The sequence below is a fragment of the Lactuca saligna genome, chromosome 2, assembly GCF_052625555.1.
Source record: "Lactuca saligna cultivar CGN05327 chromosome 2, ASM5262555v1, whole genome shotgun sequence".
Classification (NCBI taxonomy): Eukaryota; Viridiplantae; Streptophyta; class Magnoliopsida; order Asterales; family Asteraceae; genus Lactuca; species Lactuca saligna.
In genome coordinates, this window is record NC_136418.1 from 155,349,850 (window position 1) to 155,364,859 (window position 15,010).

Sequence of the window (15,010 nt, forward strand, 5' to 3'; positions counted from 1 at the left end):
TATGACAAATCACCATTCAATTTAATTGTATTTGATATATTCATAATATAATCTTAATGATTTAGTTTAAAAAATATGAAAATATGACACTTGTCATAATTTTATTGGGTAGGAACATTTGTAGGCATAAAAAGTAGGAATCAATTTAATTTCTCTATTTATATAGGATTTTTGTTGTCACCGTTTTCTTAAAACATAAATGAAATAGAAGAACTGGCATTCGTATTTGATAGACGAAAAATTAAGCTTCAAGATCATCAACAAGTACAATACTCGATCTATCTCACCATAAAAATAAAACACACAAAAAGACTCGGAAAACATTAATTTAACTCCACCATTTCAACATTATCGCCTCAAGTCCTGGCACCACGTCCTTCCTTGGCACCTCCATGAACTTGAACCTCTGGTCCAATTTCATGAGCCTTGTCCTGTATGGTCTGGCCCACCTCCTTCGTCTTCTGTCCTGTGTACTCCACCATGTCTTGAACCCGCCTCTTCGCATAGTCGATCTGCTCCGGCACTGTCGACCCCGTCACCTGCCTCAGACTGTTCACCAGAAAAGACAAAGAGCTCAGCCCCGTCAACCCAAACGTCCCGGATGTCAGAAATCCGGCTACCGCCAGCCCGATGGTGAGGACTGCCGGAACAATAATCGGGCTGAAGATGATGAAAATTGGGGTGGCGATAGCTAGACCGATCATAGTACCCACAAAGGTGATTCCTGCGAGGCCAAGTAGGATTCCACCCACCGGAAGGAGGGCCATGACGGCGAAGATTTTGCTCTTTGATGGACCTTCTTGATCAGTGAAAAACGACGATTTGTTGCCGCCGTGTTCGTATCGTGGGTGTTGGATGGTGTGGACTTGGACCTGGTGGGGATGACGATCGTTAGTAGCCATGGCCAACAAATCTAACAACCAAGAATCTAGATAGATCTAGAGAGAGAGAAGAATGTCGATGCGAGAGATGATGAGAGGTGGAGACGGTGGTGTTAATAAAGATGGATGGGTGGATTCATGGTGATGACACGTATGTGATGAGATGGAAGTAATAAGCCTGCATGAAGCACAAGTTTCAATTGCTTTTTGGATTCTTGAGGAGAAGAGCATATCCCCATGTGCCTTAATTTTCAAAAAATTTCCCACTTCCTATTTTTTTTCAATTAAGGGTTGCGTTCGTATTGTTACGGGTCAGAAAAGACGTAGGCCCCGTTTGATATATGTCTGACCGAGTCAAGTCAGACGTTTTTGGCTGACTCGGTCAGCTGAACTTGTTTGATAAACATATATGAGATGTCTGACTCGGTAAGATAGAGCTGAGTGGGAAAGACTCTGGATATCTGCTGACTAAAAAAGGAATAGATAATTTCCAAAAGAGCCCTTGCCCTAATACGTTCCATATTTCAGCGCCTCATCCCGTTTTTCTCTCTTTCAAGCGATCGACGAAGCTGTGCTCCCCATCGATCGACGATTTGCGCCTCTACAACTCTACAGATTTTCGCTTTTGCTGCTTCTTCTCATCAAGTATGATTCTCTCTTCTCAATTGCGTTTTTTTCTGCTTGAAGTTCCTATTTTTGCTGTTCAATTTGTTCTCTCTCTTCTCAATTGCGTTTTTTTTTTCTGCTTGAAGTTCCCATTTTGCTGTTCAATTCGACTATTTTTCTGCTCAAGTTCCGATTTTATTCCCGTTCAAGTTCCAATTTTGTTGTTGTTCAAGTTCCGATTTTTTGATGTTGAAGTTCCGATGCTCAAGAAAACGTAGAACCTCCTGCAAATAGTTTTGATATTGCCTTATTGTATCCAATTTGCTTTAATTGGTAATTAGAATATGAAGAATATATGACCTGTTTGCCTTTGAATGGATTGGAAAACGAATATATATATATATATATATATATAATTTTAATTTTTTTTATTAATATTACATTTATAAATAATTTTAATTTTTTTTTATTAATAGTATATTTAATAAAAAGATTTTTGAGCATCGGAGAAAAATGGTCATTTTGCATCATTCAGCAAATTCAGTCATATATACAATCAAACAACATAGTTTCTTACTCGGTCAAAATTTATTACTCAGACAGGTCTTTCTCAGTCAGCACTTTCTCATTCAGGAACTATCAAACGGGACCGTAGTTTTTTTTCCTAGTTTAGTTTATATTTGTTTGTGGGTACAATAAGACGATATATATTATTGGGGTGTTTGGATAAAAATATTTTTAGCTTATTGCTTATTATGGTGGGAATAAACAGTTTTTTAAAAAGTGTTTGGATTTTCTTATTGTGATGAGAATAAACAATAAGCAATAAATATTTTTAAGTATTTGGCAAACAAAACAGAGTATATGAGTAAAATGACCAAAAAATGCTTCCTCTTATATGTTAACATATTTATCTTATTAAAACAACTTTTTTTAAATAATAATAATAATAATTTTCTTATTCATAAGAGCTAAAAAACAATTATCATGCTACTACATATTTTTTTATTAAAACAATTAATTTTTTAAATAATAATAATAATAATTTTCTTATTCACAAGAACTAAAAAAAACAATTATCATGCTACTACATATTTTTCTTATTAAAACAAAACATTTTTTTTTAATAATAATAATAATTTTCTTATTCATAAGAACTAAAAAAAAAACAATTATCATGCTACTACATATTTTTCTTATAAAAACAAAACAACTTTTTTAAATAATAATAATAATAATATATTAGACCACAAATTTCATTCCAAAACCATATTATCCAAAATATTACACAAAATAGTTTCATGCTACTACATTAAACCATAAAATGAAAATACTACAGGGTTTCAAAACAAATCATACGCCATTACGTGCACAAGTGTTTGACCTTGTGAAAATCTGTCCTGCAATCATATCGCGTACTGCACTATATACATATCCTCAGTTCTACGTTGTGTACTTGATACCTCGTCATGTGGCTCAATACCATTATTGGATCCTTCATCATTGTGCGAAATATAAGATTCTTCTTGCGCTATTTGAAATGTTGCATCACCACTACCGCTCAATCTAATGTAATTGTGAATCGCCATTGAAGCTAGCACAATTTTAACTTGGGTCTCGAAGTCGAAATTTACATGCATATCTCTTAGTAACACCCGTCGAGCCATCCAGACTCCAAAAGTTCGTTCAATTGTATTGCGAAGTGACGAATGATAATAGTTAATTTTTTCTTTGAAGCCTTTTGGTTCCCGCAAGGCAAAAGTCTGTCAACGTCGAAAATCAGGAATATGATAATGGATGTTTGAACCTTTATAGGAAGCAATATAACCTTTTGTATTAGGATATCCAACGTCTACAAGGTAATACTTACCTATACAAGTACAAATAAAGCATATGATTGTTATTCATTTATACTGTTTGAAAATATAAAACTTCTGTTAATAAGTAATGATACTAACCATCGGTTGGAAGTGGAAACTTTACTTCACATCTCCTTCGCACTTCATTGAAAATTCTCGTATCATGTGCAGTTCCCTCCCATCCAGCCCACGCAAAGGTAAAGCACATGTTGAAATCACATGTTGCCATAATATTTTGAGCAACGCAATTCTTTCGCCCAATAAATTTGATTTGTTCATGTTGTGGAACAGAAGCCTTCACGTGTGTTCCATCGATGACACCAATGCAATCCTACAATTTCAAAAAATATAATAAGTTACCAATTATTTTTACAATTACACAAATTATTTTTCTTTCAAACTTTCTTTTCTTGTCACGTCTGGGAGTTAATTTCTTTCCCCTCCTATTCATACTAGAACTATCCATTGTGATAAAAGGATCAACATCATCAAATAAGCGGACTTTGTCGGTATCGTCTTTTCTATTCGTAATATCCACAAACTGTACATCATTCAGAGTGCTATTGTCTCCAAATTCGCAAGGTACCTTAGCCTTGTCTCCAATAGCTACAATATCCCGAAATAAAGCCTCATAATATGTCTGATATACATCCAAATTCTTATCCTTAAACTTAACAAACTCTTTATCTTCCTATATGTACAAATTGAGAATGTCATGAAAAACACAATACAAATAATATATTATTAGACAAAAATTTTAATTATTACCTTTAATTTATCATCCCACCATTCCTTTGATGCTGAGATTGTATTTTTCACGGGATCAATTGAAATTCCCATTTCTAGTCTTGTTAAACGGTCGTAATATTTGAACTCTTTCCGCATAATGTCTCATTTGTTTTTCATTTGATTTTTGTCCAATTCTTTACCCGTTCGTTCCAAAAGCCTCTTACATATTTTTTGGCACATGGGCGGTTTGAAATAAGTACTCGCTCTATTCCCGTTTTTTAGCTCGGTCATACATTCCTCAAGAAAAATCTTGAATGTATGAGGATCCCAATTAAACCTATTTGTAACTTTCACTTTGGTTGTATCAAAATCCATATCATGAACATTGACAGTGTCCATTACCTATATTAAATCATGATAAGGAATGAAGAAACTGTTTAAATTTCAACCTACCGTTGAGTCAATATAAGCAGCGGAATTTATGAATACAAATAACAATCAATACCATCAATAATAACACATAACAACAACAATAATCGATGAAGAAAATCAAGAATAATCACAGGGGCATGTTATGATCAACCATCACAGGTTAATGATAGTTTCTGGAGCAAAAAAACACACACACACACACAAACATGTTACATCACCGATAAAAAAAACAATCGTGTAGCAGGTAACGGTTGAAGAAGAGAAAAAAAAAAGAGGAAACAAAAACATAGATGTGCAACAAAGGATTTATGACAGTTTCTAGAGCAAAAAAAAAAGCAATCAAAGGTTGCAGGGAAAGAACAAAAACACAATTGTGTGTTTGCATCACCAATAAAAAAAGGCATACCTGATTGTAGGGGGCAATAGCAGCAGAAAAAAAAAAAGCAAACAACATACTCATTGCAGGGGGCGATAGTAGCAGAAAAAAGAAGAAGAAGCAAATAGCATGCCTGATTGACGATGGCTTCCAGGGACGATGGCCAAGGGAGAAAAGGAATAGCGATCGGCAGCAAGGTGAAGCAAACTATCGGATTTTGAAGGGTTTATGGGTTTTATGTATAGTTTATTGAAGAGTAGTTAGGTAATTTTGAAATCAATAAAAATAAGCAATAAGCAATAAACATTGCTCGCATAGCTTATTAAAATCAGCTTATTTTGCTTATTCCTACCACAATAAACTGATTTTGAAGCATCCTATCCAAACATTTAAATTAGCTTATTGTGGTGAGAATAAGCAATAAGCTAACTAGCAGTCATTTTTTCCCTATCCAAACACCCCATATATATATATATATATATATATATATATATATATATATATATATATATATTTACTATCTTATAAAAGAAATCTAACTATTTCTAAAAATAGATTGATTATAATAATAATATTTTTTAAGACGTCCAAATGATGAAGCTGATAGTACAAGTAACCATTAATAAAATAATATTAAATTTTAACCACATTTTAAATTCAAATATTTATCATCAAATCTCCTTATATTTCTCAGCAATTTGATATGGTTCCCTCAAATCCCGGATTCATTCAAATTTTGAACTCTTTTAGATATCCTTAAATTTAGCATATTGATTCAAATATCCCTCCAATCGCATATACATCTTTGTTCCCTCCTCTGCTATAAAGCCCACCGTCCAGGAACAAAAAATGACTTAATCTCCCAAATAACACCATAGTTTGATTATTTTGTCTTCGATATGTACTTTCTTTTGTAACATAACATTTTTGTAGATGAAACATATCACCGAAAGAATTTACACGCCCTGCCGCTTTGCGCGGGTACACTGCTAGTATATATATATATATATATATATATATATATATATATATATATATTATACTTTATAAACATATTTGGTCAAATGCTGAATTTTAAATCATACAAACTTTATTGCAATATTTACAATATTTTATGCATTACCAAATCATAAATCTTAGTTTGGTCAACATCCTTTTCAAGTCAATATAAGAATGACTATTTATCCCTACTAGCAAGTTGTTTTGACCTGACTCTTTCCTTATCTCGACATTTCCCTATATCTCGCAGTTTCTGTTCACAGATGTTGGATATATATCGTCACCATTTGCCTTGTTCATCATGACCAACGTTTTAAGTTTTGAATCCATCTTTCAGTCTTCAACCGCCACTGCACCATATCCCTTCTATTCGATTTATAGTTCCCGTATCCACATTAGAAAACCCTTATTCTACACCATTTGCCTCATTAACCGACCTCCTCCGCCGGTATCTTCTGCAATCCCTACCTCAGAGTGGTGCTTCCTTCTCCTCTCAACTCCACCACCATTGCACCACCAATAAACCATCGATCATCTAAAAACCTATAGACCACCATCTCCAACACCACTCAACCCTCTTTGAAAACCCTAGACTCGACATTTACTGTCGTCTCCTCTAACCAGCTCCTACTTTCTCCCCCCTAAACACCCTAACCCTAATCTCAGCCACCATCAATAAAGACTGTTGTTATTCTTCTTCACCACCACATATGTCGTTCTTATATTCACAAACAAATGTCACATTGAGTTGTCACAATTTTGGATTTGGAACTATGCCATCATGGCGATGCCCTCAAGGTAAGCTTTTACACGAGCTTTCTATCACACTTATTCTCGCTCACTTGCTCTATTCACTCGTCAACCTAACATTAACTATCCTAGCCACAGATGATGATTTTACTTCATATCTAGATATGAAATTCAGATATAGTTTTGTACGTTTGGAGTTGTTGAATTAAGCACTTAATGGAAGTTTTGCATGGCAGCTGCGTACGTTGGGCGTACGTGCTAAGTATGTTGGGCGTACTCAACTGAGTTGACTTTCATTGACCGTTGACTTTTGACCTAGTTTGATCTTAGGGGCATTGTGAATTTTTGTTATGAAGCCTAAGGAATGGGTCTCTCCCTTGTGTCCTACTTGACTTACGACTTCCAACAACGTTAGGTTCATTTATAGCCGCTAACAGTGGCGGACGCAGACTATTTTAGTAGGGGTGTCCCTCATACTTCAAGCGGGTGCACCTAATAGAAAAATAATAAAAAAAAAAGATTTTTTTTTACTCTACGAGCCGGAAATTGAGCAGTGACACGGGACCCCCAATTCTCCACATAGGTCCGCCACTGGCCGCTAATAATGGGATGTGGACGATACATCGTGAAGTAAGAATTAAAAACACCACTATTGAACATCTCCATACCTGGATTAAGTGTTGTAGAGAAAACAAAAGGAAATAAAAACACAACAAGAAAACTTGGAGATAGCGTTTCACATGGGTCAACCTCCACATATCCCATAACGTACGATTACTAGTGTAACATCCTCAAAATGAACTTATAGCCATTTTGGAAAAAAATGAATCTTGGGGTCTAACCGATAAATACTGAAAGTTTGTCGTCCAAAAGTTACAAAGACCACCAAAACTTTTGACCCTTTTTTAACGTGTCTCCGAGTTTTCTTCACCTTGTAATCTCGTCTTCCCTGTTCTTCATAATCTATCGACATTACCTGAATCTCAACAAATTTGGATACTGCGCCAACCAATTTTTAAATCTAAACTCCCTTCCAGACAGAAAACACCTACAGACGATTGACCACCGTCATCTCCTCCCCATCGTTCCCGTCGTTCTTCTTACGTCGTTGCTCACTAACTCCGTCTCTGGTTGGATTTTGTTCGTAAGCTTTCGGCTTTTCACTGGGAGATCATTCAGGTACCATAAACCTTAAATTTACAATTCCTAAATCTGAAAAAACCTATCATAACAAAGAACCCCCAAATGTTTAAAACCCTAGAGAAAGAATTTTTTTTATTAAGTCTTGTAAATTGGACCACTAAGTCATATATAGCGAGATCAATGTTGACCTAGTTAGCCATTGTAAAGAAGTTTATAGTGCTAATTGCACCAATCTGAAAGTAATTTGGAGCTTAAAGCTAGACAATCTACTTGTAATCCACCGGGTATGTTATATCCTATGTTTATCCGACTCAATCCTTCTCATGTCTCTCATTATTAATTAAAGATTCCTTTGTCCGAGAGAATAGCTCAGTTTATAAGCACCTGAAAGAACTCACAGTTCACATTGTACTTTTAACCTATGCTAAAATCTGTGAACCAATGTGTGGATAGATGCTTAATAACGTTTGGCTTTGATCAAACACTCATAAAGCTCATGCTTATGACTCTTGATGTGTATGTTTACATTCTTGCCAGCCACCAGGATAGAAGGATGTGGTAGGGTTGCAATAAGTTAATCTACCATGGCAGGACTAGAGGAATTGAAAAAGAAACTGGTACCACTATTCGATGCAGAAAAGGGCTTCTCTTCAGGATCAACCATGGATCCTTCTGATTCATACATGGTAATATAACAATTAGAGGTAAAATTCTAAATCAGATCACATCAACTTAACCGATTTTGTATTTTCTTCCATGAAGCTATCAGATGGTGGAACTGTCAACCTACTCAGTCGATCTTATGGAGTATACAACATTAATGAACTTGGATTACAAAAGTGCACATCAAGAGTAACAAACGATGTAGATGAAAGAGAAAGGACTTATAGATGTGCTTCACATGAAATGAGAATATTTGGAGCCATAGGCAGTGGTGCAAGCAGTGTAGTTCAAAGAGCTATTCATATCCCAACTCACAGAATCATTGCATTAAAGAAGATCAACATTTTTGAAAAGGTCTGTATTTCTGTAACTCTGTATTTGTATTTCATCACATGTAGTATGGAAATTCAATTCCATCACTACACTCACCTCCAACATTCTTTTTTCATATCAGGAGAAAAGACAACAGCTTCTTACTGAGATAAGAACATTATGTGAAGCACCATGTTATCAAGGTCTTGTGGAATTTTATGGAGCTTTTTACACTCCTGACTCTGGGCAAATAAGCATTGCTCTAGAGTACATGGATGGAGGTTCATTAGCTGATGTTATAAAAAGACAAAGATGTATACCAGAAGCTGTTCTTTCTCTAATGGTTCAAAAACTTTTGCAGGTAAATATTCTTACTTGTTATCCTAAGATTCATACCTCTTGTTATTAATATATTTATTATTCTTCAGGGACTAAGCTATCTGCATGGAGTTAGATACTTAGTCCACAGAGACATAAAGCCTGCAAATTTGCTTGTGAATCTCAAGGGAGAACCAAAAATTACAGACTTTGGGATAAGTGCTGGCTTAGAGAATTCCATGGCAATGGTAAGTGTTTTTTTTTTTTTTTTAACCTCATTTTGTATCAAATACAACATGAAGCTAACGAATATTAATAAATGTGGTTGTAATATTCCTAGATCCTTTTTTCAGTGTGCTACATTTGTGGGAACTGTGACCTACATGTCACCTGAAAGAATCAGAAATGAAAGTTATTCATATCCAGCTGATATCTGGAGCCTTGGTCTTGCTCTTTTTGAATGTGGCACTGGTGAATTTCCTTATACAGCAAATGAAGGACCTGTTAATCTTATGTTACAGGTAATTTTGTCAACTGCAGTATATTGGTTCTTTCTTTTATTCTTGCTCATATATTTATATATATGTATAAATTTTTATTTCCCACATCTTAATAGATCCTGGAAGATCCATCTCCATCACCCCCAAAAGACATTTTTTCTCCAGAGTTCTGCTCATTTATTGAGGCTTGTCTACAGAAAGATGCTGATGCAAGACCAACTGCAGAGCAAGTAAGAAAAAAGAGCCATTTATTAAATAAGCATAATTATTCAAAGACCTTATACATTTATACTTTTATGCAGCTTCTTTCACATCCATTTATCACAAAATACGAGAATGCCAAAGTCGACTTAGCAGCATTTGTTCGTAGCATTTTTGATCCAACACAAAGAATGAAAGATTTAGCAGATGTAAAATGACAATCTTACCCCTACTTTATGTTTTTACTAGATTTTGGATTATATTGATGTTTGAATTTTGTTTCATCAGATGCTAGCAGTACATTACTATTTGCTTTTTGATGGGTCAGATGAACTCTGGCAATCTGCAAAGAGCTTCTACAACGAATCATCAACTTTCAGGTTCATCTGATTTGAGACTTGTATTATTTTGTCTAATAATTTATAATAAATATATTATGTTGATTTTCTATTTTCAGTTTCTCGGGGAAAGAATCTACTGGGCCTGATGATATTTTTAAAACCTTATCAAATATTCGGAGTACATTAGCTGGTGAATGGCCTTCTGAAAAGCTCGTGCATGTTGTTGAAAAGCTACAGTGTAGGGCCCACGGTGAAGATGGAGTTGCAATTCGTGTTTCGGGATCATTTATTGTTGGAAACCAGTTTCTTATATGTGGAGATGGCATACAAGCAGAAGATGTGCCAGATTTTAAAGATTTGAATATCGACATACCTAGTAAAAGAATGGGAACTTTTCAAGAACAGTTTATTATGGAACCTGGAAATATCATTGGTCGATACTCCGTTGCCAAACAAGAGCTTTACATCATCCAATAAAAAAAAAAAAGGTCTTTTTCTGTTATAGTAGGAGTTGGAGTGGTTGAATGACTTGAATCTATATGTATGTACAAAGTGTTTATGATTTATTTGTTCCATACTAGGTAGGAGTAACTCTGTTTTTGTGTAATGTTAATTGTAGTAAGTTAGTATCAATATGGGAAATGTACCAATATACTTATGTTTCTTTATCTATAACAAATTAACAACGTACTTATATATATATTTTTTTGCTGATAATGGCAAGATGCAACTCCTAATAGGAACATATTTACATTTGTTTACACATAAATAGCGTGGTTATATTATAATTAATTCCTTGCCCATGATGGTGACATATTTATGTTTTTTAGCAATGATTGCAATATGTGATAAATATTAGATATTATGGGTATAACATGTCAGTATGTTGTTAATTAAGGCTATAAAATGTAAGTATTCTGCTAATGTTGTTGTGAGGCGGTCTACTTTTGGATATACTTAACGTGGTATATAATGTATTTAGATATAAACAAAATTAGAGTTACCAGATTTTGAAGATAAATATTATTAGTACACATCCAAAAAGATCGGATAGAAGTATAAATGCATAATCTAAAAACATATGTTGATTTTTATCTAAATCTCACATTTAAATACACACATGGTAGATAATCATATTGAACAAAATCAATGTTATCGTATGTTTTATAACAGATATATCTGAAAGGATCAGATAGAAACATAATTTAAAATATATTTTGATTTTTATTTCAGTTCCAGATAAAAACGATTAGATATCATGGATTAAAATAAACGTAGAGTTTTTCGTTGCAAACTAAGTATTGATTGTTGAAATTAACAAAAAAAAAAAAAACACACACTATTCTTTTAAGTGAATGATTTTATCATATTGTAAATTGAAATGAAACTATATATCTAATAATTAAAGTCTTTTATTTTAACATATTTTGCATTTTGTATTTAATAATAGAGGTCGGAAATGAATAAACTAAACTATTAGAATGAGATAAGAGAAATCATTTGTTCTATCGAATGAAATAAAACAAAATCAATCATTTCTTGATTGTCTCTATTTTGTTGGTTTTCATTATGTGGACACTTGGTTTTTATTTTACGTGAATTCTCCTGTGATACAAACATTTTTAAAAAAAATTAATCAGATAAAAAACATATTTTTCGAAACTTGATTTATTTTATTTGGTTTTGTTTACAGATAATGTTTTTTACAAGAAACTTGTTTCTGTTTTTATTTACAAATTTAATTGAATGCGGGTGTTTATTAATATTATATCAAACAATATACTTGAATGATAAATTATATAACACGATCAGTAACGATGATATACAAATATTTAATATGTAAATTTAGATTATCATGCTGTCAACTTATCTTTTATATTTTTATCTCAACAAACAAAATAACCTTATTTGCGTTTTTTAAATTTTAAAAATAAAAGGCATTAATCTCATGATTCATAATGACATAATCTGTAATGAAAAAATTGCAGAGAAATCGTTAAAAAATTGGGCCAACAAGCAGAAATTCTGGGAATCTTTTGGGCCCCCGGTCTGCCACCATCTGACTCGGTAATCATGCCTTAACCCACCGTCAGTTCACGCACCACTACCGGTGCAACACCAAGTAAATACCAACTCCGCAGAAGGGTAATACTGGAAATTTCAAAAGCGCGGGAAAGAGAGCCGTTGTAAAAATAATGGCGCCAAAATTCCCAAAATTTAACTCGATTTTTCTCCGTATTTATCACATTTTATTGTTTGCCGCCTCCATTCAAAGCTCCATTATTCAAGCCCCTCTTTCTCATTCCTCTATATTCTCTATTTCATTTGATTTTTCGCTCGTTTTTTTTTTCTTCTTCACATCCTCTGATCAACGAACCTGCTTTTGATCGTAGAAAGCTCCGTTTTCCGACTTCAAGTTATGGGTTTCTCGAAAAAGCATCAAGTAGATGGAGATATAATGGAAGGAAAGACATGGGTGATTTCTGGAATCACCATGTGTGCTCCCTTGAGATCTGTATCGACTAATAAAGAGAATGGAGAGACTGATGAAGGCTCAAACTCGGGTTCAACGACTCCGACATCAAAGGAATCGAGGTTGCCGGAGAAGTTACGATGTCCGCCACCACTAGCACCAAAGAAGCGTCGGCCGGTATCCAAGTGCCAGAAGAATGGTGATATTCAGTTTTTCACTTCACCGGAGTTGGATTCCTTTTTCGAAAATTTTGCAAATGCTGAGAGAGCCAAATACAAATTCCGTTCGTAATTTCTAGGTTTGCTATGAATATTTTTATTTTCTGTTTTGATTTCAATAGTTTGGGACAGATTTGGTTCATAACCATGTACAGATTATATGTATATGAGCATTAATAAAGTTGGAATTTCATATGAGATTGATTATCTTTGTTAATTTGGTTTTGATGATCAATGTTTTCGCCTTTTCTCTTCCTGAAATAAATTCAACAATTTCTGTTTGAGTTATTTAGAAAGAATTACATCGTTCATTTTAGAATTCATCTCAACATTTGGCTCTCATGGGGATTCGGTTCAGGTTCAGATATGTGTTTTGAAAATTTTTATCTAGTTATTATTGTTTGAAATCGTAATAGTTTGTTTTTAGTTTTTGGATATTTTTTTTTTTTGAATTTAAAATAAATTAATAAACTTTAGAGCATAAAGATAAAAGCACTAGTACTAATAATTAAAAGGTGAATTGTATTGATTTTTTCTCTTTTAGTCTAACCTAATCTTTGTTTGGGACGAATGACTATTATTGTTAAATACAAGAATTTTCCCTAGCTTCATATATTTTTAATTCTAATGCAATATGCATTCTTTAATTTCTTTGGAAATATATCAAAATCAGTTTCTTATAAGCTAAGTAGAATTAAAAAAACACTCAAAAAATAATTATCACATAATCATTATTTAAACAAGTTAACAAACATTCAAACACCATAAATTTTAAATAGCAAGTAGAGATCCTAGATCACAATTAACGTTATTAAGATAAGGCCGATAATTGCTTAGAAGAGAATCTTACATATTTTAGATAACCCTGTATACTTCTACACTATCTTTTCAAGTTTTTTGAGAAAAGGGAAAAAGGCAAACAAAGGAAAATAATGAAAATGATTATTTTATCCGTGTGATCCAGTTGAGAAAAAAAGTAACAATCTTTTATGTTTTTGAAATGGAATTAAATATAGGAAAACTGATAATTCTTTAGCTTTGCCCTTTTATGTGTGTATATATTAGAGGGTGTTTGATTTAGCTTTTCAAAGCCAAAAGTACTTTTTGGAAAAGAAAAAAAAGCAAAAGATGTTTGGCAAACTAGTTTTAGAAGCTACTTTTGAAGTTTTTACATAAGAAAAATGAACTTTTTGGAAAAGTCAGGAAATCCTGACTTTTTGTAACTTTTCCAAAAAGAACTTTTGGGTTTGAAAAGCTAAGTCAAACACCCTCTTAGTATGAATGTAAAAATCATACACAAATATATTAAACCTTTCATAGTTTCATGACAATCTCAAATAACATTCATTCAAGCAAAACCACTTCATCCACATGGCCGGATACTTAGGTTATACAAAGTACAAACACTGCTAAAATTGTTTGACGACATAGATAAGTAATATTTTTAGACACTAACTCTATGCAAATCACTTTGCGAATTATCAATAATTTTTTTTTTCTAAAACCATTTCTCACGAATTTAGCAAAGAATGTCATGTCACCTAACTTAAAAAACCTTAGACTCGACTTAACATAAGCATTTCTTTAACAGGTTTTTGGCACTATAACACAATCACGTTTGACGAATTTACACATCTAATCACTTAAGTATTTTTTGTGCTCAATTAGTCTTTAAAGTAAGAAATTACCTTCTAAACAAAGAAACGAGTGATATTTTAACCGGTTTAAAGGTAAATGTTAACTTGGTTTGATCTATATCGCCACAATAGGCCACCTCATCACACTAAATCGAACCTATTTGTGTCAAAGAATGAATATGGATGGGCCCACCCCTTATCCCATCTCACCCTTTTGCCCTTCTTCTCTAACTTTCTTTTCTGGTTTCTCCCTTTCTTCTTCACAAAGCAGGTGCCTCCTTTACACTACATATTTGTATTTGATCAACCAAGTTACACTTGAAAGCAGACATATTTTAAAGAAATATATGATTTAAGGGTTTTGCTTTACGGTTTGGAGGTAAAAAATTGCATATATTTGCAGGTTTCCAGTGAAGGCATCTCTCTCTCTCTCATACACACACACACATAATGGTCTCGTTTATGGTGTCGTTGCGTCCGATGAAGACGCAGTGGTGGTGGATGTCGATGATATACTTCAACATGCTTATAGATCTCCATTGTTTGACATATCTTCGTGCAACTATGTCTTT

The 15,010-nt window shown here is 33.6% G+C and overlaps 2 protein-coding genes and 1 pseudogene across 2 annotated transcripts; 2 read left to right on the forward strand and 1 right to left on the reverse strand.

The window, feature by feature from the left end:
* Positions 1-213: 213 nt before the first annotated feature.
* On the reverse strand, positions 214-1,006 carry LOC145029243 (oleosin-like). Its single transcript, XM_078977840.1, has one exon. The coding sequence runs from the start codon at positions 900-902 to the stop codon at positions 357-359; it is 546 nt and encodes a 181-aa protein (XP_078833966.1). The 5' UTR covers positions 903-1,006; the 3' UTR covers positions 214-356.
* Positions 1,007-7,512: 6,506 nt separating this feature from the next.
* On the forward strand, positions 7,513-10,827 carry MKK3 (mitogen-activated protein kinase kinase 3). The gene is made up of 10 exons (XM_078981001.1): positions 7,513-7,811; positions 8,313-8,461; positions 8,538-8,792; positions 8,893-9,111; positions 9,179-9,316; positions 9,422-9,589; positions 9,685-9,798; positions 9,871-9,978; positions 10,058-10,149; positions 10,227-10,827. Exons 2-10 carry the CDS (start codon positions 8,360-8,362, stop codon positions 10,585-10,587), a joined length of 1,557 nt encoding a protein of 518 aa, XP_078837127.1. The 5' UTR covers positions 7,513-7,811; positions 8,313-8,359; the 3' UTR covers positions 10,588-10,827.
* A 1,702-nt stretch (positions 10,828-12,529) lies between these two features.
* LOC145030276 (cyclin-dependent protein kinase inhibitor SMR6 pseudogene) lies at positions 12,530-12,874 on the forward strand (annotated as a pseudogene).
* Positions 12,875-15,010: the final 2,136 nt, after the last annotated feature.